The 24,515-nt window shown below is 45.1% G+C and overlaps 1 protein-coding gene across 1 annotated transcript in view; it reads left to right on the top strand.

Annotated features, from left to right (window-relative positions):
• SNX4 (sorting nexin 4) overlaps positions 1 to 3,940 on the top strand; it is a 35,919-nt gene extending 31,979 nt beyond the window's left edge. The window contains 3 exon segments of the mRNA XM_068407628.1: positions 32 to 177; positions 1,569 to 1,683; positions 2,002 to 3,940. Coding sequence (XP_068263729.1) covers positions 32 to 177; positions 1,569 to 1,683; positions 2,002 to 2,049 — 309 coding nt within the window. The 3' untranslated portion in view covers positions 2,050 to 3,940.
• The last annotated feature ends 20,575 nt before the right edge of the window (positions 3,941 to 24,515 follow it).

Below are 24,515 nucleotides of genomic sequence, written 5' to 3'. Positions count from 1 at the left end.
CCCAGACCTAGAGTGTCTTTGTTTTTTGTAGACTGTGAGAACATTCTCCCTGAAAGGGATGACCAGCAAGCTCTTCGGGCAGGAAACCCCTGAGCAGAGGGAAGCCAAGCTAAAGGTCCTAGAAGAGCAGATACAGGAAGGAGAAGAACAACTTAAGTCTAAAAATCTGGAAGGCAGGTAAATGGCCTTGACTTTTTCAAAGAAAACACAGGGCTTGTCTTTGCAAAAGTCCTTGACTGGATGCTCTTGAAGGTGTTTGCATTTTATAAGTGTTTTTAATATATTCTTGGTGTTTATGAGCTGTCTATAAAAGCTCCTGTCAGCTGCAAGTTGTGAAATAAAGTACAGTACATGAAGTTAGCTTCTGGTCTGAGTGTATGGCTTATGTAAAGCCTGATGACTTTCCCAGTTACTGAGCCCACTCCAATGGCTGACTTGAATGCTTTTATGTTCAGCTAGTAATATGTTTAGCAGGTGGCCTTGTAGGTCTGCAGCTGAATAGCCTAAGACTCAAAAGCTGATTTCCTTCAAATATAGTATTTAGTTTGGGTTATGTGTATGGGTCCTGAGCTAATATTCTGCACCTTTTTATATGGGGGACAACTGACTCCTGTTTGAAAGAGATTAGAAGTTCTGGTGAGTTGTGTTGGAATAACTGCTTCTTGGTACTCTAATGCAATTTTCTTCAGGAATGCGAACGTGAAAAATGGGAACTAATGTTCCTAAAGCAGTGTGATTGTGTCGGAACATGTTCATCGTATAACACAAGGGGTAAACGTGGTATCTCCTAATATGTTAGGATTAGAGCTGGAAAGATAAGACTGGTTCATGAATAGTTCAAAACAACAGGACGCTCAGTAAATGCAATTTCTTAATCATTTTGACAGAAGTACTGGAGTTCTGCTGTTGTAGCTCTGGAAGCAATTTTCAAGTGAATACTTGCCTTGTATGTATAGTCCAGCACAAATGAAAGCTATGAATTACAGAAATCTACCTCCATTTTAGTTAAGGAGGCCTGAAGACGCATCACCAAACCAACAAAATTAATTCCTGAAGTGAATTGTCCAAGTCAAGTTTGCATTGTAAATGTTTGTTGGGCTTGAGTGTCTCAAATCCTGATGACAAGTGAGTTTTCACGTTGGAAAGACCAAGATTCTGACTTGAGAACTGACAAAGAAATGTGCAATGTTGCGTGCTGAATGTTACCATGAAGCTACTTAGTTACCCCAATGGAATCTGAGGAAAAAAAGTATATTCTGAATTATGCTGGTTCTACGGCAGTGATGCTTACTGGGGAAAAAAACAACTAACCAAACAACCCAGTGCATCCTGTGAAACTGATTCTCCAGTTTTAAAAACCTTAAGAAGATGGAGAATTAGGTAGTCGTGCCAATTATAAAATTAGGACACTGTGGGATGCATAATAATCACAAGACTTGGTTTACTGACTGAAAAATGGAGCGCTCTGTTGTACGTAGCTTCTCTGCTGAGGGTCCAGAGGAAGGAAGATGAGCTGAGGATGGAACGTGTAAAACACTTACTAACAGAAATATTGCTTTTAATTCCAGAGACTTTGTGAAAAGTGCCTGGGCTGACATTGAACGGTTTAAAGAGCAAAAGAATCATGATTTGAAGGAGGCGCTTATAAGCTATGCTGTTATGCAGATTAGCATGTGCAAAAAGGTACGTTTAGCTTGTGAAAGGTCAGGCTCGTGTATTTATCATATCAGCAGGGGATCAGATGCAAACTTTCAGTAACTAGGAACTTTGCAGTCACAGAAGGTTGGAAGTCACTAGTGTAAAACTTCCCATGTATTCCATCCTACTGTAACTCAGTGACATATTAATGTTAATACATATAATAAGCAGTGTGGTCTCTGCCTTATTCTTGTATGAAGTTCTGTGGGACTTTTTTGTACAGTCTTCTGTGGAAGAAAGTCTGTTGATGAGGTTTGCAAACAAAGTATATTTCCACCTATTGATCTTTAACTTTTTTTAAAGGGAATTCAAGTTTGGACCAATGCAAAGGAATGCTTCAGCAAGATGTGATTATCTGGAAATGAATTCCTCCTCCAAGTGCCAGAGAACGGAAGCACAAATGTATAACATCAACGTTAAGTTGCTACATGACTTACATATAAATCATGAAATAATTGAGTGAATAATTTTTCTTTCTGCTGATTGTAATTGTTAATAAAGGACAAAAAGGACATGTTATTAAATGTTTTGCCCTGACTGCCACTTCTGTGGCATGTTTTATATGTGGTAGCAAATAATTCAGGGGTAAAAGAGTTACTGAAAACTCCAGCTCTGTATTGGGGCAAAGGTATAGGGAAAGTTAACCCAGAAAGTATGAACTGAACTCTTCTGAGACTTGTGAAACACCATGCCCTGTGATGTGTAGATCACTTCCAGATGCCCTTCTTTTCAGCCCTTGCTGTTCAGAATTTGTAATGCTCAAGGGTGATTTGGTTTTATAATGGGGGACACAGTTGTGTTCTTGAGGTCTACACCATAAGAGGACAAAAAATGAAATATTGTAATGCCTGGGGTTCATATTTAAATGCCTTTGCATGTCCATAGAGAAATGTGCTTTTCCAGAGTTCAGGTTAAGCAGTCTCAAGCTCCTGAGATGTTTGAAACTCTCTACAGTAGAGGTGTTGTACAATGGTTTGATACAATATTCTGCATTTACTGGTTCCCACTTAAGTTTTGATATGGGCATTGATTTCTTATCAAACTTCTTCCTGCAAGTAAAGGAGACTGGTGACCCAGCTGAGCAGCAAAACCAAAGTCAAAGCTGGTAAGAAGCAGATGCAACTTCTGTTTGGTTGTTTGGAACCTGTTTACACTAGACATGAATGTGGCCTGTGGTACCTCTTCTTGTAACTGAAGTGGTTTGGTTCTTAAAAGAATAGATTTAATGAAGATGCTGAAATAAAAAACCTGGTGCAACTTCTGTAGTACTTAAGAGCAGTGATGTGCAGAATCCATAAGGGACCAAGGTGTCTGTTTTGGCTCTTGATGTTTCAGTGTGTGTATATGTCTGTTTCAGTGTGTGTGTGTATATATATGTGCATATATATACACCAGTATAACATGATTTGCAGTTACAGGTACTTGCATTAAATGTTTCCAGTTTTGAAAAACACTTACCACTGTCTAATATTGGGCTCTTTCTACATACTTAAAGTTCTTGAAGTCTTGTGGAATTTGTCAGACTTGATTGCTAGTCCTAAAGGAAGCTTTGTAATATCTGTGGAAAAGTGTATTTAATTATTCTGGATGATAACACTACTCAGATTTTGATTTTTAAGAGATATTCCAGGAAGTCCTTAAATGTTCTTTTGATAAATTTTCAGTAACGTAGTCACTGATATGTCCCATGTTACTTTTGTCTCTGCAGCATTTCTTTTCTATAAAACCATTGTAAAGAATTCGCAGGCCTGGTGTATGCGACAGCTTAAAACTCTGAAGTAAAATGCTGATCACTCTGATAACCTATCTTGGCTTTTTCAAACCATATGACAGTGACACTCCTGGCTGAGAGATGATGTTAGGCAGAAAGAGGTCTCTCCGTAGAACATTTACAAGGAGAAGTGTTGTTCCGTTCAGAGGTTGCGGTATTCAGTTCCGATACAGGCTGAAGGACTCTTACATTCCAAACCAAGAAGTTGCATACTTGATGTATTCAGTAAACCTTCTAAAGGAGTGGTGCCTTAATACAATACCGTGAGGCGCTCAGAGTAGGTATTTTTCATGCACTTTGATTTTTTGGTAGATATTTCTGGTGCCTCTTTCCACACTTCACTTGCTGTACAGCTTATTAAATGTATTAGTATGCCTTTTTTTTCCTTGCTAGTTGTACTAAATTTAAGAAGGGAACAAAACAGTTCTTGTAAGTTTTGTGCCAAATAAGCTAAATAAAATTGCTCTTTGATATTTTTGTTATGTTGTTTTTTTCTGTAAAAATACTGTCTTCCCAACTCTGACAACTGCTGTTCAATTTCTTGAAATAGGTTCTTGTCCATCTAAGCTCTCAAATGGCCTCCACACTTGGGTTTAAAATTTAAGTAAATTGTGCACAACTAGCTGATTTGCCTTTTAGGTGAAAAACATCGTGTGAGGGCCGAAATTAGATGCTTGTTACAAGCCAGCTTCAATCCCTGCTTTGTTTTTGCCCAGACAGAACTAGCTGTCTGAATTTCATGCATGTCTTCATCTAGGTAAGAGAAGATGCGTTTGAAAAGGGTTTGTGTTGTTTGATGGAAATTGGGTGAAAAGCGAGTTAAGGATAATTCTCAATAACTTTATTTCTACTTCTGCTGTTTCCAGAAAAGCATTGCATGCGGTCCCTATACTTGTGGATCTTAGTGAACAGTGGCGGTTTCTCTCTGTCTTTTAGCTTTTTAACTTATTAAGGGGAAATCATCTAATGAATGGCTGTTTCCATGTGGTTAATAGAGTCCACATGGCAAATGCACATTTGTGAAGCGTGCATTTTTCCAGTTACAGCGCAGATTTAACTTCTGTAACTCAGTCCACTTTGCCTTGAGAAGCTTCCTTCAGTTATCCAGTAAACATCAAAAATTGGTGGAAGGCCTTGAGAACAATAGCAGGTAGGTAGACCATTTTAACTTAATCTCGACAAAATGCTTGTATATGCAAGAGTTTACCTACATGGATCATCTGATTTGCTGATGGAGCTGTCACTTCTGTCCCAGGCAGCTTTGCTGGGTGGATTATCACTGCTCATGCTGTCCCTGACCTTCCCCATTACTAGTGGGACCTTGACTTGTCAGTACATTTTAGTTGCTACTGTTGTCTGCTCCTGAAGTGTAGCTGGGGTAAAGGAGACAGCTGAAATGAAAAGAGGAGATTTTTCAGAACTTTTTTTTTTTTTTAAATGTATTATTTCAGTATTTGGCATGTCAGCCAAAGCAGAGTTAACCTAGCAGCTGTGTGCAGGGACTGCCTTGGCAAGCGCAGAGCAGATCTCGGAGCTCGAGTCCACACTGAGGAGCCTGCCTCGTGCAGGTGAGCCAGAGGAAAGTGGTGGCCGTGGCCAAACACGTGGCAGAGCCAGCGGAGCGAGGCTGAGCTCCCAGAGCAGTTGGCTGGGCTGAGCACAGCATCCTAGGAGAGACCTTATTTTCCTGTCTGACTCTCCCTACCACCGGAATTCCTTTGTGCATTTTAGCTGAAGAAACGAGAGGCTTTCTAACGTCCCTTAAAGGATTACAGGGAAGGAAGTTGTCTTAATTCCCCACGCTTGTCACACAAGGGCAAGGCAGGGCTCTAATTCATGTGTTCTTATGCCCCCCTGTTCTGCACATCCCTGGTGCCTCTGTCGACATTGTATTTGCTCCTAGAGCTCTGTGGGGAGCTGCTGTCTGTGTAACGAAGATCCTCGTACAGGGCTGCCGTAGAAACGATGCAGGGAAAGGAAGCAGGCGTAACGAGCTAGGAAAACGTGAGCCCAAGCTTCGTGGCTGAGACCAAGTACAGCACTCTCGGGTATCCCCAGCAAAAGTGGTCACCTTCGGAAGTGGTCACTCCTGCTGCCACAAAGTTAACGCCTGCTTTTGACCCTGCACTGAGAGCGCTCCTGCCCGGCGGGTCCCCTCCCGCTGCCCCAGCAGAGCTGGGGTTGCTCAGGGCAGGGGTATCTCCACTCCTGATCCAGCTCCTGTAGAGACCTGGGCACCGCAGGAGAATTAACTTGCGTGAGCTGCTTCCCTCTAGTGGGTGGCCACCGGGGAGGGCAGGATGCTCGCTGCGATGGCACATGTCTCTCTTTAGATGGCAGAGGCTTCAGTGTCCCCCAGCTGAAACAGGGAGGTTTTACGGATGTCCCCTCTGCGGTGTGGCTGTGGTGGGGGCCGTCTTCTGCCTTGGGCGGTCTGGAGAGCCTCGAGTTCCTGCGTAAGCAAAGGGCTGTGACACTTTGGCTGCCGCTTTCTGGTGCTTCTTGGTATGATACAGTGGTATCAAAAGGATTTTGCAATTGTGACTTCTGTAGGGTCAAATGCAGAAGAGAAACCCTATTTTGCTGCCTTTTAATTGCTTTGGAATGACTTACATAGACTGGCTTTCCCAATGCTGTATTTTCTTTCAAAAAAAAATCTTTTTGCTTTGACTGGTTGTAGGAGGTATCTAAACCACAAAACAAAGCCAAATTGGAAAGGATCTTGGGTGGATTTGGAGGAAACCAACTCCAGACAGTGAAAGTGCAGAGTATTTGGAGGTAAGGGGAGATGGCACCATGCTGGGAGAGGCAAGGGGGGGGGTTAAGCTGCATGCACATGAGGGAAGACAGGGTTTTGAGGAGAGATGCACAAGAGGGTGAGGAGGTAAGGAGGAGAGAAGGTGAACAGACAGGAAGGAGAGCAGAGATGGAATGGGTGGAGGAACTGGAGAGAACAGATGGCAAGCTGCTGTACCTGTGGGCTGTGCTGTGCAGGAGAAGGGGAAAGCAGCACTGTGTTGACCCTGTTTTGGAGGGGTAAAAAAAAAAAAAAGTGAGGGAGGTGGAAATGGGAGATAATGAAATTTCAAGATGTGTCAAAAGACGGAACTCTGTAATACTGATGATAGTATGGTGGTAGGATCTAGGTCTGAATGAAACTTGTGGTGGTGACTGAGGTCTTAAAGCTAGTTCAACACTGATAATGGTGTAACATTTCTCTTGAGCTCAGGAGAGATTTAATTTTGTCTAATATTTTATATCTATCTTTAATATGATTGCTTTTAATTTTCTGAATAAATAAAGTAGGAGAAGCTGCTTCAGTTTTCAAAAGCCCAGCACAGATGTTGTTGACACCCCGATCCTACAAACACCAGCATGATGAGCCACGTGATCTGGGGGCCTGCTGACTGGCTAGTGCAGCTCTAAAACAGGCTGCCCCATGTTCCGCAAACATCCCAGGGACTACGGTTCATAAATAGCTGCTTCATCTGCAGCAAACGCTCTGTATATACCGCAGCACAGATAACACCTATTGTGTTCCCTTCAGAAAGTAGCTGTAAGTGGCCACGGAAGATGAAAAGTGACTTCGTGGGGAGCCTCCCCAGGATGCTAAAGTGGAAAATGATGTAGTTGAAGGGAAAAGGCAACCCCGACCGCCCTCTTGTGGGTCTCTAGCTCGGGCTTGCAGGGGCCCGAATAAAACTCTGCAAATGCCACCTCCTCCCCTCCCGCACTCAGAGGTGCGAGGGCCATCGCAACAGCCGTAGCGTGATGAGTGCCTAAATACGAAGGGATGGTTATACTGGAAGAGGTATCCGTGCAGGATTTAGTGGTGAATTCATGCCTTGCTGTAGGTTGCTATTAATAATTCCGTGTTTTACACTGTCATTTGCAGCTTGTGTGCAGGTTCCTCAGGCGCCTTCCACACCAGGAAAACACTGCCGTGAGTTGGACTTGAAAACACAGGGTTCTGAGCTAGCAGTATTTTATTTATTTTTTTAATAACTGCTTGGAAGCAGTGCTGGCTGCACGGTCAGAAGGAACACAGAGCCATGTGTCCCTCTCATCCTGCATTTGCCAAACTGGAGTGGCCACTGCAATAGCCACAGCAGCATTCCCACTCCTGTGAGAGGTCCCCTGCTCTCCTCCGTGGGTCACGTCAGCCCCTGAGGCTGTCACTGCTCATTTCAAGCCACGTCTGGAGCTCCTGCTGTCTTTTAGAGGACCTCTTCCCCCAGGCTGACTGCACTGGGGCTGCACAGAGCCGTGCCGGGTCTGGCATTGAGCCGCTGTTTCATAGAATCATAGAATCACAGAATCACAGAATGTCAGGGATTGGAAGGGACCTTGAAAGATCATCTAGTCCAATCCCCCTGCCGGAGCAGGATTACCTAGACCATATCACACAGCAATGCGTCCAGGCGGGTTTTGAATGTCTCCAGAGAAGGAGACTCCACAACCTCTCTGGGCAGCCTGTTCCAGTGTTCGGTCACCCTCACCGTAAAGAAGTTTTTCCTCATATTTAAGTGGAACCTCCTGTGTTCCAGCTTGCACCCATTGCCCCGTGTCCTGTCAAGGGATGTCACTGAGAAGAGCCTGGCTCCATCCTCATGACACTTGCCCTTTACATATTTATAAACATTAATGAGGTCACCCCTCAGTCTCCTCTTCTCTAAGCTATAGAGACCCAGCTCCCTCAGCCTCTCCTCATAAGGGAGATGTTCCACCCCCTTAATCATCTTTGTGGCTCTGCACTGGACTCTCTCTAGCAGTTCCCTGTCCTTCTTGAACTGAGGGGCCCAGAACTGGACACAATATTCCAGATGCGGCCTCACCAGGGCAGAGTAGAGAGGGAGGAGAACCTCTCTTGACCTGCTGACCACACCCCTTCTAATACAGCCCAGGATGCCATTGGCCTCCTTGGCCACAAGGGCACACTGCTGGCTCATGGTCATCCTGCTGTCCACTAGGACCCCCAGGTCCCTTTCCCCTACGCTGGTCTCCAACAGCTCTGCCCCCAACTTGTACTGGTACATGGGGTTGTTCTTGCCCAGATGCAGGACTCTACACTTGCCCTTGTTATATTTCATTAAATTTCTCCCCGCCCAACTCTCCAGCCTGTCCAGGTCTCTCTGAATGGCTGCGCAGCCTTCCGTTGTGTCAGCCACTCCTCCCAGTTTTGTGTCATCAGCAAACTTGCTGACAGTGCACTCTATTCCCTCATCCAAGTCATTAATGAATATATTGAATAGAACTGGTCCTAGTACCGACCCTTGAGGGACTCTGCTAGACACAGACCTCCAACTGGACTCTGTCCCATTGACCAAAGTTATCATACCAGCAGCCCCCAGTCTTCCTGGGCAGTCTGCAGTTCATCTTCATAGAATCATAGAATGGTCTGGGTTGGAAGGGACCTTAAAGATCATCTAGTTCCAACTCCCCTGCCACAGGCAGGGACACCTTTCCACTAGACCAGGTCACTCAAAGCCCCAGCCAGCCTGGCCTTAAACACTGCCAGGGAGGGGGCATCCACAGCTTCTCTGGGCAACCTGGGCCAGTGTCTCACCACCCTCACAAGAAAGAATTTCTTCCTAATATCTAATCTAAATCTACCCTCTCTCAGTTTAAAACCGTTCCCCCCTCACTACCTGTCCTTGTCAAAAGTCCCTCTCCTGCTTTCCTGTAGGCCCCCTTCAGGTACTGGAAGGCTGCTATGAGGTCTCCCTGGAGCCTTCTCTCTCACCTCCATCACCCGTGGTCTCAGTAATGCCCTTACTGCCCAGGCTGGTAGTAAAGACATTAACCAGCACAGAGCTAATGCGAGACCCCAGCGGGACCCCACTACCCCAAAGAGTTCCTGTTTCCAGTGACATCCTGAAACCTTTGGGTAGATTTTAATTTATTTTAAGGTGTGCTAGGCTGGCTCTCTGCTTTCTTATTCAGAGCAGGACTGGCCCAACCTACGTGAGGAAAGCCGCGGTACGGCGGATTGCTTCATTAGTACCACTGCTCTATCAAGGAAACTGTCATCTATTAAAATGAGGCTTAATTTGACAACATCTGTTTTCCATCAATATGTTGATTGGCATTAATCTCTTAACTCTATATCAACTACTATTTTCTCAGGGGTCACTTTCAGAGTGACAGGCCTATAATAATCCACTCTTTCTAATTATATATATATATATAGGCAAAATATTAGCCTGCTTCCACCCTTGTGGAATTTCTCCTGAAATTCAAGACTTGTTGAAAGTCAGCATCCATGGTTCAGAGATCTCTTCTGTCGGGATTTCTATAAGCTTGAGAAGAAGCTATATGGGTTTACAGATACAGGCGTTAATTTAAGCAGCTGATGTCGAGGGCAGCACCCTGGGTGTGACTCAGGAGAAATTATCTCCTTGTGATGGAGCTAATGCACAGCTATGGTTGATGGAGAGTGCACACGGAGCATGATTCAGTTTTAGCATCCTAAATGAAGTGAAAAGAATGTCCTTACGTAGTTTACATGTTATTACATTATAACTCTATGCTGTTGCTGAAGTTTGACCAAATTCTCCAACATCTCAGAACTGAAGTGCTTAATTAACCTTTGAGCCATGTGAAGTGTCAGGAATATTCACTGGCAGAGGGGATTTGTTCATGGACCAGGAGACACTATTTAGTCTGGAAAGCTGAACTATTAGAGGAGATGAGGAATCTTCCCTTCAAAATCTAAAATCCTTCTCAGCGTTAAATCTTCCCTAAGTACATCTTGCTTCCTTATAGATAATTGATCTTTCCTAACCTCTAACTTCTCTTTATGGTTGGCTTTACCCTTCCTCCCCCCTCCATAATACTTCACCTGTTTCTATTTTTCCTCTAAGCCGGGACAGGGATTTTAACATGTGTTGCCTTTTCCAATTCCAGGGCACTTACTTAAATATTCTGAAATAATTGCTGGTGATCATTCACTTTGTGTTCAAACTCCTTCTCCCTGCTGGTGTAGTCACTGCTATTTTTAGCTTTAAAATGCTAAATACATAGTGCTTAGCTGGGTCTTTTTCTGTTTCCTTCCTACAAATATCATGATTGCAATTACAAGGCAATTTAGTGGTCGCTTGGTTTCATGTCACTTAAATTTGAAAACATTTCCTTTTTCTCTCCCATGTTGATGTCCACTATAGAGCTTTCTGTGCTGGAGTTAAATAAAAAAGATGGTGAGCCAAGGAGCGGGGCCTAATTGCCAGCAAATGTGTGAGCGGCAGGACAGATGCCTCGGTGGTGGTCCTTGGTGGTGGTCCTCAGCAGACGGTCCTGGAGAATTTTTTACTTGATTTAGGTGAATCTTCTCCCTCCTGCCTGTGCCCCGTTATCGGAGCGGGATGGTATTTGCACTGCGGTACCAGATATCCCCGGCAAACATGCAGGAATCAGCGAGCCGGGTCTAACAGAGATGCTCCTGGAGGGTCACGGGGCAGCAGGTTCCTGGTTTAGGGGTGTTAGCAGGATTTGTCTGGTCTGGTGTGAGCGGAGGGTGATGAGCTGCCCCAGGAGCCCGCCTTCGGGAGCTGATAACTTCTGTGTTGCAAAGATCTTACTTTGTGGAGGCAGATACGGATATAGAGGAGAAATCAGCTGTTAATAGGAGCAGGGTTGGAGATAAGCATGGGGAAAGAAGCCACAGAGCTCTGCAAGCCCAGCTGGAGGTTTGGGTAAGGCTGGGTTTGGCAAATACAGGCTTAGCTGGTGGAAGAGTTTATTTCTAAATTTGTCTTCCAGGACTGACTTTCACGTGAACGTGCCATAGTTAGGAGATGGCCCTGCTTGGGAGCTGAGTTGGGGTTACTTGTTCTATCCGAGGAGCAACATATGGGATGTAGGTGCCCTGGCTCTGAGAGACAGAGCAGGGTTTGGCACCTCAGGTCAGAGGGGCCTGTGTGGGGTGAGAGGGCACATTTTGGTGTCCTGGGCAGGTTGAGCTGCCTGGGTACACACAGTTGTTGGTTCAAAAGTGATTCCTATCGGATTTGCCAGAGGATGCCCCTTTCCCTCCTCTCTTGCCATCTACCTTTCTGCCTTCCATTGGTGTTAATGCTTTGGCATGTGAATCTTTCCACCGGGTGTTGGTAACACCACTGTGACAAGTCTGTGCCTGCAAATGTGTCATAACAGTTGATTTTGTGTGTTGCCAACTGGCCTGTTTCCTTCATCGCTTTTGTTCTGAACGTCCTGGCTCAATGGCTACTCCCTTTCATCCTCCCTTTGTGCTAGTTCGATGCCTTTCGAGCTGTTCAGTCTGCCTCAGCCTGCTGCTCAAAAAATTGGGGTGGCTTTTACTGATATGGTGTCCATCCACGGTACACAGCCTCCCCTCCCGCTGGAACAGCGTGCTACAAAACCTTCATCTCTCACTTCACAATGCAACTTCATTGATTAAGGATGGGAAGGGTCTCAACAAACGCAGCTGAGATACCTGCTTCTTTGTGTTGTGCAGAGTCCTCTAAAGTCCTCACCAACATGCCCAGTCTCCTGGGATGCACGTTGGCATTGATGGCACTGCTTCTTTACAGGTGGCTCCAAAACCAACTGTCCCTGGAAGTTTAAGCTTAATTACATCTTATGTACTCATGTATATGTTCCTGGCTCTAGAGAGGCAGGAACTGTGTCCCTTCAAGTTCTGTTATTCAGAAAGAAGTGTTTTTTTGCAGTGATTGAAGAGCTCTCTGTAGGCAGCATGGGTTGCCTTTCAGGTTGGGTTGAGCAGCCATGTTCAGTAGTGCTTTTCCTCTCACCATTTGTCTTTCTGCCCTTTCCTCTTCTGTCTCCAGCCAACGGTGCTTTGTCCTTTTGTCTCATGTTTGAAAACTGCCGACTTCCGCTTAGCTTTCATATGAACCATGTCCCTTGCAGACACTTTTTCCCCCACCTTTCTTACAGAGTGGGTGGCAAGTCCTCTCCAGCTCGGTTGTCCAAGAATTCTCCAACTGCTGAGTCAATGTTCAGCTTCCAGATCATTAATTTTCTTGTAGCACGGTAACCAGCATTCACTTCTCTTTACATCTCAGCAGCTGTCCCTGAACAAGGGACATTTCTGGATCCTGTGAATGGAAAAGCAAACTGCTGTGTGGCTGTATGGGAACATCAAATCCAGTTATTAGATTGCCATAATCTGAGGGAAGAAGGAGGAAAATAAAGCACAAAGCGTGAAATTGCCTCCTCTCGCTGACTGATCTCACCACTGCTGCTAGTCCCTTGGGTCAACATATGCCGAAGATATTTCTTCATCTCCAAGGTTTGAAGTGGCTAATATTTGGAAGGATAAGCTGCTCTGCAATGTGTAAAGGGGCAGTCTGACCCCTGCGTTGCAGAAAATGGGGTCTGGAGTTGTTTCTGTGCAGCATCCCTGGGTGCTGGATGTGAGACGGAGTCAGTCATGGCCCAAGGTAGGTGTCTAAGGTAGGTTGAAGGAATTGCTCCCTGGAGATCCCTCTCTGTCTGCCTTGACTGCAGAGGGAGTTGCAGAGAGATAATTAGATTTCAGATGTAGTCTACCCTAAATAAGCAACAGAAGCTGTAGTGGATTGCTGTGGGTTTGCTTTTGAAGATTTTGGCCTCTTTTTTTTCTCTGTAAAAATTAGAAACTGGGCATTTTACAGATCCTTCTTGGATTTGGTCCAGAAACACCAGCTTTGGTGTTCTCTAGGAAAGGGAACCCCTGTCTTAGAGATGTTTCTTTCTCTCTCTTTCTCTCAAAAGTTAAAAAAAAAAAAAAAATTAAAAATTGCAGGTCAGTGTGCCCCTGGCACCTGGGTTTGTGTTTGATGCACAGAGCAGTGATCCTGAGGAACCAGACGCTGGCTGGGGAGCTGGGTACTGTTGCTGTGTAGGTGTTTTGCCTCGCGGGGCGGCTGCAGGCTGGCAGAGGAGAGTTAATCTGGACTCGGAGTGCGCAGAGCAGCCCCTAATCTGCAGACGAATGTGTTCCAACAGGAAAAATTAATCTTGTCCGTACCTGCGCTCGTTTGCTCCTGCCGGAGCCAAATTGCAGTGCTGCCTTGTCAGCCTGGCCCGGGGCCGGTTCCCGGCAGCGCCGGGCGCGTTTCTTGCCTGGCTCCGAGTCAGCATCGCTCCTTGGGTCGGAGGGTCTTGGGCAGGCGGAGCCGGGGGGTTGAGGCGTGAGTGTGAAGGCACCAGGGTAAAGCGACAGCCCACGTGTGGTTTTGCAATACGATGTGTCTCCTCTCGCGTGTTCGTCGGCGCTCGCTGACCCGCCCCACCGCGTCTGCAGCGCCGTGCTAACCGCTGCTCTCCAGCTGCCCTTACAAACCTGTAATTTGCTGCCACGTCGTTGTTTGGTTGTCTCCCAGGTGTTTGCAAGCGTATTTGTGAATTCTCCCAAACCTCAGCTTTTTAGCACAAGCACTTATCGATGCCGCTCCCACGGTGGGTGAGCCCCCGGCACGGCTTTGGTGAGGACGCACGTGGCACGGCGAGGGAGCGCGCGAAGCAAACGCACTGCGTGCCTTATTCAAACAAGTGCCTTTTGATCCAGATGGCTTCAGCAGAGGAACCCCAAACTAGACTAAACAAAGCCAAAAAGAAAAGAAAAAGAAAGATTTAAGGTGTGCTTTTCACGAGGTAAATGGTTGTTTCTGGGTTTCGTCTTTGGCTTTCTTAGGTAGCCCTTAGATTTTCTCTGAAAAACAGATTACCCCTCACGAATTTTGGGAATTGAAATAAATCTGGAGACCTTTGCCCGCTGCGCAGCAGTCGCCGTTACGGAATAAGCGTTTGCAAACGGCAGATGTTCGATTGCAATCAGTGCAGCGGGGAGGGCAGGGGAGGAGAAGCCACCTCTGCCGCTCACCAGCACTCACAGGGAAGTGACGCTTGCTAGGCAGACTGGCTTATAAAAGAAACATAAAACAACAATCAAAAAAACCCCAAAAAAGTAATCTAAAAAAATAAGAAGTCATCTAAAACCCAACAAAAGTCATCTAATACGTGCTCACTGTTGGCCTTGCCTTGCAAACTGATATATTGTCTTTGCTTTAACCATGAAAAGAAACTCCTTCAGCTCAAGTTTTTCCTACTGGATAGTGTCTTTGAGAGAAACCATTTCCATTTCTGGGCCTGGAGAGTTAAAAATGAGAGAAATAACTTCTTTGCTTATGGCTAACCTGTCAGAGGAAAGGCAGATCTTGGCCATCACGCTTCCACCCCCATCCAAACTTCCTCAATGTTTGGAGCAAGCAGATTTGAGCTTTTCTGTCGTACATGGCTCCAGATGCAAAGCTTTGTTCCAGCTGCTCTGAGAGGTGTTTTGGATCTCCCACTTGGCTGGGGACCATCTCCAACAGGAACTTTGGGAGCAGAGCCTGGACTTGTACCTTCTGTTTAGACAAAACAAACAAAACACCCCAGGGCGGAGAGTGTGCAGTCCAGGTGCTCCTCTCTCCTGCAGCCCTCTTCTGTGCTGACTTCTTCCAGCCTGGTTGGAGATGCTTCTTCCGCTCCCCTTCTTGACTGAAGTTAGCAACAATCAGGCCCTTGTTTTCTTTGGTTTTGTAATTTTTTTTCCTTCAATTATTTGATAATTTATCTCCTTGTTCCTTGTGACTTGCTCTTTGCCTCATCCTCACTGTTTCTGCCATTTTTCAGAGCAGCTGAAGGAGCTACGCTGTGGGTGAGTCCCTGCCATCCTGGCCATGGCACTGCTGGTATGGGTGTGGCCATAAATCCTGAGATTCAGAAGGACCTCATCTAGCGACAGCCTTTTGATTGAGTCTGAGTATTTTATGGTTGCAAGTTGGTGCCAATACGAGGTACACTGGGACTTGCTGGTGTCCTTGAACACTGGTTTAAGAGGGGCTCAGATTTGCATCCCACTGCTCTGCCAACAAAGTTGACTTACACAAATTTTCCACCCCTCGGGGACAATCTTTCTCCACAGGGTAAGGACTGTACCCAGAGGCTGGGGTGGCTGCCCGATCCCTCGGGGCCAGGGAGGTGCAAACCTGCCTGTCCCTGCCAGGTGGCTGCAGAAGTTACAAGAGAAGGAAGGGGAAATGGAAAGACGAACTGCCAGGCACCGTGACCACCGCAGCCTCCCCGCTTTAGGAAATAAGCTGAAGGTAAGTTCCCTCTTTGTACCATGGTCCTCTAAACTTGTATTTCGTATCAGCTCAGTGCCTGGTGCCTGATGCTGTGAATCTGGAAGGAAAAACATGCCATGGATGCTACTTTAGGTTGTGCAATGAAGCATGCGACTAGCTTGTAATCAAGGAGACGGCAGGTAAAGTTCTTTTGGGCTGAGACCGCCTGTATTTTGCTCTCTGTGTGGATTGCCCTGCCCTGCAACTGCTGCTGCGCTGCAGATGGCAGCTACTTGTAATCTCTTCCTCCCAGAGCCCTCCAGCAGTTTAACCAGTGCTCTCCAGTAGCAGCTATGGTAATTCCCAGGGTAAGTGTACGACTGATTGGAAAGCACACCAGCTGCCATGGGAGCCTCCTCTCCTGTGAGTGTGGTCCAGTACAGCCACGGCCCCAGGGGCTTCTCCTTCCCCCACCCACCCGTTACTCTCCCACTGCTTGCCATGGTTCTCCCGAGCTACTGGGGACCTGGGACTGTCCCTGTCTGGAAGGATGCTGTGCCCAGCTGGGGCTGGAGAGCAGCTGCTTGATGGAGGAAGGGCATCTCTGAAAAGGTGCCTGCTAGCTCTCCCTCAGTTCCTCTGCTTTTCTTACCGCCTCTTCCCTGCAAAACCACTGTCCCCATAGCTCCCCCTTTGCTCCTCTGGGTATAGCTCCTGGCTGCAGCCTCCTCCTCTTCATGTTCATCTTCAGAAACAAATTTCACACCACAAAGGGGGTGCTGCAGCTGCTGTGGCCCCGTTTCCCTGGTGCCATGTTTGCCGTAGCCTGGGTATTTGTGTTCTTTGCTAATTGTGAAGCCAGGCAATCTTATAAGGGGTCTAGAATAAAACCCAGCTGCAAGTTAGTGTGCTTAGTGGTGTGGCAGTGGGCAGCATCTGATCCTACCTTTCCCAGGTTGGAAGAAGTCCCTAGGGAATAAATCTGGGCCACTGGTAGCTTCTAGTGGGCTGTGATGTGGCCTGAAGTGTCTCTGTGGGAGGAAGCAGTTTAAAGAGTGATTTAAGGGTTTTAAGGTGTTGTGGGGGAGACTGGGGACAGGCAGGACCTGCGGCCACCTGTGCAAGGGAACGCTTGTCTGTGTGGAGGCTACGGGGAAGGGCAGCATCATAGGGGACCAGTTCCCATCTGGTGGGACTGCGGGTGAGGTGGTGACCTGTGGGTGGGGGGACGGCCCGACACGGGGGCACGCAGGGCCTGGGCACAGTGCAGCCAGCAGCGTACAGGGGATAACAGCCCCCGCGGTGTTTCGAAGCCGGCGCCGGGGGTTACTGCTCCTCAAACAGGGCTTGTGAGCACGTTTCAAGGCTTGGCTGCCATGTCAGTGGCTCTGGGGTCAAACAGGGGCATGTTGTGTAGTTTGAGTATTTTTGCGAACAATTAAACTGCAATTTGTGCCAGCATGACTGCTCTTACTCACAATGTGATGGCTATTAAATGAAGTGCAATGTTTAATGACCAGTATCTCATTTTCTAGAGGGCGATTGAGATTCCTTTTCACACTCTGATGCAAATTTCTTTAAACTTAAGATCTACTAAGAGTAAAAGGGAACGACTGACCTAAGACGAATCACAAAAACTTGCTAATTCATTTAGGTGCGTGCTCTGTGTTGCTGCTGTTTTGCTGCTACAGGCTTTACTATGGTCTGAAAAGGCATCCACCATGCAAACAAGTTTTTTCCTGGACACCGAAGCCATGACCCTCCCTAGAAACTACGCAAACACAAAGGGACAGCCTGACCGTGCAAGGTGGTGCTTTTACCAGCAGCTGCTGATCGGGGTCAGGCACGTCACAGGAGAGGACCAGAGCAGCTCCCCGCTCTCCCTCTCTCCTCCCCAAATTCCTGAGCTGCGGTAGGTGGCTCCAGGTTAATGTTCCTTCATTCGTTAATTTAGTTGTAGCTATAAAAAACAGACATCTTACAGGGAATGGTAGGAAGATGTATAAATTCAGCAATAAGAGACCGAGCACGTTGTATTCCTGTTGGCGGCTGTGTCGTTACGTGTTATAGTAGACCTGAGGATGGACAGACATCACTTGCTTTCGACAGTGGTGTCCAGCACAAGCAGGTCTTTGGTTCCAGCAGGACCTCCCAGGTGGTACCACAATCCCAATTAGTTAGGAATGACTTGATGTATTAAAAGATTTGGTAAGTTGAGACTATTAACGATTTCCAACAGTAAACAGCACCTGTGGTTTTTTTGCTCTGTGTTGTTTTAAAGGGCTGAACCACCCTGAGCCGCTACCTGTAGGAATTTGTGTCTGGTGTAACTGAGCGGCTGGTGCCCGTCATTGGCTTCAGGGCACCGCTCCTGCAAGGTCAAGTGAAGCTATTATACCTTTGCCTTTTTCTGTTTTAGCTTCAAAGGACACCTTCTCATAGCTCCAAAGTATTATGAAAACCATCTTGCACTAGACTAAACTTTGAAGTTGCAATATTAACCATTTTATATGCCTATGATCGGTGTTTCTGTGGTGAAGACGCAGCGAGATCCTCTTTCTGTTTTAACCCAGCCCGTTTGCTATTTTTGCGTTTAATATTTTAACGATGTTTCACCCTATGCTACACCCTACTCTTCTAGTTCTTTTATTGGTGATTCAGATAACTTTTGTGTTACCAACATAACTTACTTCAATAACACATTCTATTTAAAAGAAAAATGATATTTTGAACTTGCTTTGTGTTTTTTCATCATCCTCCCCCCCAAGTGATTTTATTTCTCTGCTTCGGCACTAAATAAGACCTGTTTTTCTTCCTTTTTAAGGACATTGACTTACTGATTTCTACATGAAAAATTCACCAGCATTAAGACTACTCATTAGTATGCACAGCTACAGCACAGGATGTTTTATTTTTTGACAGCTCCAGCTTTGTAAACTTCTCTGTAAACTGTGGGGAAAAAGCAGCCATTTTAGTACACAAGTGGGCTGTACTACAAACGGACACATTTCCCAAGCAGAAACCGATCTGCACAATATTGCCACTTTGCATGCAATTAGGAACAAGATTGACTACTGTATCTTTAATTAAATATGCTAAGCGAGTGGATCAAAAATGGTCAAGCTGACAAATGAAAGTATCCTTGATCTATGGCTAAATATACATTTTTCAAAGGAAGATGTAGCTTTTTATCATGCTGTCATATTCCAATAGCTGGCATTGATTGCAGCCTGTCAGCTTGCATCTACTAGTGTTGATAAGGAGTCTTTGATAATATGTGGATTTTTTTTTTAATAAAGCAATTTTTTTTCCCCCAGAGATGTATGGATTTTGGGTCACCTTGTTGGGTTTGCCCTTTTGTATTCAACGAGTGACCCAGAATCTCCTGCCTCTATTTATTTATTTTTGCCATTTTGGCAAGGTTAGCAGCTAGGTATTTTTTCAGGGTCTATTTCCTCTGTGCCTCTGGCTCCTGAAAATGGAGAGTTAACTTTGTCTGTCAGTGTAGGACCAACTGCACAACGACCAGCAGCTCTGCAATGCTTGTCAGCCCACTGGAGGGGCTGCGGGAAAGGGCAGCTGCCTCTTGTCTTGGGACAAGGCTTTTCCCCACGGCTTTGACCCAGAAAAAAATCCAGTGCATTACCTCCCAGTCTGCTGTCACCATTTGTCCTCTCCAGTTATGTGCTTTCATCCCCTCACCAGCTCCTTTTCCACCGGCCCTTTGAAGCACTGATGGGATGTTTTCTTCCACCATTTACTGCAGCTTTCCTCAGGCTGGGCAAGAGTCCCTCCTTCCACCCAGGGACTGGTTTTTCTTCATCTGCTTGTCTGGTTTGGTGTGTATGCATCCAGCCAGCAAACAAGGCCAGTTCACTTTACAAAGAAACATGGTTTTATTTATTACAAGCCATTTAAAATCACTTATGTGACTTTTAAGTTATTGTCAGCATTGAACTCTCATCTGCTTTGCAGATGGAAAGCAGCACTTACCAAACAGTCTTTATTGTCTTGGGATATCCACAGTCAAACCATTTTGATGTTCTTCCGACCACTTTCATTTTACGTTGTCCCTAAGGCTCAGCCAAGCTCCCTAGATGTCCCAAGCAGGCAGTAATTGCTATTCTGGAGGCTTTCTGAGCTGGTGTTACACAGGCCAGCCTCCTGACCAACCTCCTGGGCTTTCTGAATCTGCCTGAGCACGAAACGTGAGGGTGTGCCATCCTTCTCCAGGGTCTCACCTGCAGGATGCAGTTGGTCCTCCTTATTCCTCATCGAAGCCTTCTAAAGGCTCACGCCAGCATGAAAAGGGACTTTGCAAATGCCGTACCAGGTGTGATGCTCTAGAACCTGTGAGCTCTAGGAGACCGTGAGAACAGGTGCTCTTCCATCAAGCTAGTTGGAAGTCTTGTACAGTTTGAAAACCACATCAGTGCTGTTATCTGAAAATAGTCTGTTGTTGCTACATCACTAGCTGTAATGTCAAAAAGCAACTGCTGCCACTAATGACATCATCTACGGAGAGACCATACCATGTGCAGCATCCCTTCCCTACCAAAGTTGACCCACGGAGAAAAGCTGAGGAGGGACCTCTTTTGCAATGTTAAAATACTGTGATCTATCAGCATGACAAAGGTCACAGTTTTCTTAATGCCCACGCACAGCACCCCATTTCTTCCCAGAAATTGGTCTCTTGATGTTTGTTTTGTGTTTTAAACAAATTTCTGGCAAAATTTCTGGTATGCCTCTGAGATGTGTCCTTAAACCGATCCCCCTTCAGTTCTTCATAGGCACTAGCTGAAATGTATAAATAATTGAAAATTTAATAGTTGGAGTTATTCAGTAATAAATAGATTTAAGTTAACTTTGGGTAAGACTTTGCAATGAAGACCTTTGCCCTTCTGTTTATAGCTACTGTCAATGCTGTCATCCGGGTTGGAGGTCAGTTGTCACTGATTGTTCATTATTGGATAAGCTAGACACACAGAAACAGCTAGATACACCTCCTTGATACATACACTCAGTTTTCCTAGGCTGATAACAAGGCCACAACTTTGCAAAGTCTGTTCAAGTTACTGCTTTGGGGCAAAGCAGTCTTTTTGGCTCAGGACACGTTATGTACCTCAGACAGAAAGTGCTTGGATCAGACCTGTCCTCTGTTCTTTCAGCAATGCACAAGTATGACCAGCCAGTCCTCAGCCTACCGGGATGAACAGTGTCCTCTTAAAAACAAGTAGTCCTTTTTTCTGGCCCTTTTGCTGTCTTTTAAAAGAGCAATACCTGAAACTTAGGCTTTTTGACTGCTTTCCCCCATTGCACGCCTGTTCTGCGGCTGCCAGCAGCTAGCTGGGTTTGGGGTGAGAGATCCCTGTGGTTTAGGGGGATGCCGGCCAGGATGGGTTTGGTGGCTCTTGCCTCAGTCCTCAGGCTGGTGGGAGCACCGTGGCTGGTGGCAGAAGTCCGTGCATCCTTCCTGCAGTGACTCGTCTTGTTTCGCTAACGAACAGCTCTGGAGGGATGGAGCGCAGCCATAAAGGGCCCATGAGGGACAGCAGAGAGTGGTGCAAAGAGCTGATGTCCGGCAAGCTGAAGCCGACTTTTTTTTGTATATTTTAGTGTCTCATATACCTATGTTAGTGAGCTGTTTTCTTTCTGAATCGTTTTGGTTTTAGCGTCAATGCTTTGGATATACCATAGCAGAGACGTTCTCCATTTTAATCTCTTGCTGTGTACTTCCTTTGTTTCTTTTTTAGGTTGTTTTTTTTTTGGTTGGTGGGGTTTTTTGGTTTGTTTGTTTTTTTTTAGTTTTGAATATCCCACCTTTAGTTTAACAGTTCAGAGAAGGTCCTTTTATTCTACAGTGTAAGACAGGAAGAAAAGTTCCTGATCATTCTGTACCAGACATTACTTCATATACTTTTATTCTGTCTCCCTTGTTTTTCTCTGAAGATAATCATTCCAATCTTTTCAGTCTTTCATGAATTGCTATGCCCTTGATCCTACTTGTTGCTCTTCTTTGAATCCTCTGAAGTTCCCAGTCTCTTTGAGATGGCTGGAGATGGCTGGACCACAGCAGTCTGCTTGAGGTTGTACCACAGATCTATGTCAAGGTATTCCATTTTATCTGCTCGCTTATTTTATCTGCACACTGAAGGGATGGAGTTGTTGAGCTTTCTGTTGCACAACAGAAAACAAGGCTGGGTGACACTTCAGGGCAAAGGCAATGACCTAGGTTACTTCCTAAAGTATTCCTTGTATATTTGTTCCATCTGTTCCTAAAGACCTCTAGTAACTCCACAGCCCTATAGGCCATCCCAGTGTTTTGTGACCTTTGCTGTTAGAAAGGCAGAAAAATACCTAACCTAAAGCTTCCTTACTCCAATTTACGTCTTATACATCTCCTATGGGCAGGGAAAACAGCTTCTTCCACTTGTTTGTGCAATGGCCTCTCACATATTTGAAGGCTCTCATCATGTTTCCCCTTTAGCATTCACCTCAGGAACAAGTGTAGTTCATTTGTGCCTTTTTGGTCATATTTTCTAGATCTCTTATCATTCTCACTGTCATCTCTGACTGGGCCATGTCTTTCATGAACCAGACACAATACTTCTACCTGCAATTTTAACAACGCTGTGTAGACCGAACAGAAATAATTCCTTTGTGTCTTACAAGGTATAAGCCAGTTCATACATAGCATGATGTACACTTTTGTTTGTGACTGCATCATATCAGTTCATATCCAGCTTGTGAACAACTCTGCTGCCCTACTAAACCACCTTCTGAAACACTGCTGTCCTGTAGCTCAGCCATAGATTCAGTGCAGGTCCTTTCCTCTGTCCTTACTGAGCTGAGCTCCATCTTCTCCAGCTTACGGCTAGATTATCAAGGGGAGGTTGGACCTGAACATGGACCCCAGCCATTCTTGCAGCCATCTCCAGCTTGATGCAGCCTGAAAATTTAGCAGTCTTCATCCTCCAGCTGAAGCACTGAATAGTCTGGTACAAGTCCTGAGTGATTCCATTCAATGCATCCGTATAGTTTGAAAGAAAATCAATCGTAACTACTTTCAAGAAAGGTTTACTGATGTGCTTTGCATTGGCCTTAGAGAGATTTCATCTAGTCCGCTTCTCATTTTATGAGAAAAATAAGGCATGTGATAAAATTACTTATCAACAGCTTTACCTTCTTGCCTTTCCCTGCCAAGAAGAACCCCTCACCTGAAGATGTACCTGAGCCATTTTTCATTTGTAAGGTATCTTAGCGGTTTGCCTTTCTCCTAAATGTGTAACTTCATGCAGCTATAATGAACTTCCTTGACCATCACGTTGTCCATTCATCTAGGTTTTTTGAAGGTCTCTGAAGTTTCCTTTAGTCCTCTCTGGGGCCTGGTTAAGTTAATAAATTCATACCTATGTTTCCTATTTATATCTATCATATATCATATATTTAGCACTCATCTTTTCCCAATCTCTACTGTAACAAACAACGTGAAATGGATTTAGGATGGAAGGCTGAGGTCTTTGCTGTTAACTTGATGCCCTGTTGAAAAGTGACCACCTAACCCCCTGCTCTGCTTTCTGTCTCCTGGACAAATTCTGACATCATAAATTGTTAAATATATTTTGGAAGACAAAGTAAACTTATGGTTTTCTTTATTCCTTACCTTACCGATACAATCAATAATTCTAAGAGAATAGTGAGATCTGATTTTCATTTACAAAACCTTACTTGCCATGACATACATGATCTTCCAAATGTTTTGAAAGACAATTTTGACTGATTTGCAGGTAAAGACATGTGGCTGCACAGTTTTGCTGGCAGCCCAGCTATTTCAACTTCTGACGGTCACGGATAAGCTCTGTGTGATTTGGAGAATGGTAACAGCCTGTCTTGTTCCAACATTTCTTTATTATTCTGATGCAATTTTTGAGAGTAGTACCAGAGAAGCCCAGTAAAGGCAGGGCAACTCTATGGTGTTTTTGATTATGAGATTGCAAAATCCTAAACCCCCCTGTTTTTTTTTTTAATCACTTATACTTGCTGTGCTACGCAATTAACTAAGAGAGTCCCAGTTCCAGCTTTTTAAGGCATTTTTACTTCTTGACTTCAAGAATCTCTCCCCATTTGGTCTTCAAGGTCCATTTGTGCCCTTCTCATTTTTCCTTTCTTCACCACCCACTGAAATTTGAGATTTTCCTTTTTACTGGCTTTCATAGATTCAGATTTCCGTACTCTATTGACATTCCTATTGGCTCAAATAATGCATGGAAATGTCCCATTTAGCATAATGGCTTGATCCTTGTCACCCTGGGACTGTACATCCTGCTGGGCTTCATTGTTTTCATCAGTATCCATGTCATCTCAAAAAGGCTTAATTTTTTTAAATCGTTTTCCTGTTTGAACTTTGAACTTTTGGTTAGTAAGTGTCAATCTCCCATCATTATCACCGCATCACAGTCTGGAATCCTACCTGCTCTTTGAATCTTTGAGTCTCACTTTTAATCAGGTAAATGTTAGACTTGTAGAAGAGGTGTGAATCTGAATTTAAATTACAGCAGTTGTTTTGCACAAACTCTCAGTGCACGTTAGGTGGTGTGATGCAGCCTACAGCACTTTGATGGAAACTAAGAGCACTGGCACAAAGTAGATATGAAGTAGCTGGTTACTCTGCACTGAGTAACCTCCCCATATGGACAAGCCTTTAGCTAATGGTTAAGTTAATGCTGTCTTTTGAATTAGATCCACTGTAATACTTCAAACTAAAGAACTCAGCTGCAGTGGGACATTTGGGAAAGATTAAGATGAATTAAGTAAAGGTGTGACATTAAATTGCATTAGTTAAAGCCCACCAAATCCCTGTGTGGATGCTCTCTCTTTTACAGTGTTACAGATAAAATATCCCTAGTTTCCTTTACATTTAATTCTGAAAGGCTTAATTCTAAAATGTTCATGCTGGGGTTTAAGGCCCTCTT

Source organism: Nyctibius grandis, chromosome 9, assembly GCF_013368605.1.
Source record: "Nyctibius grandis isolate bNycGra1 chromosome 9, bNycGra1.pri, whole genome shotgun sequence".
Lineage (NCBI taxonomy): Eukaryota > Metazoa > Chordata > Aves > Nyctibiiformes > Nyctibiidae > Nyctibius > Nyctibius grandis.
This window is presented reverse-complemented; position numbering and strand designations above follow the sequence as displayed.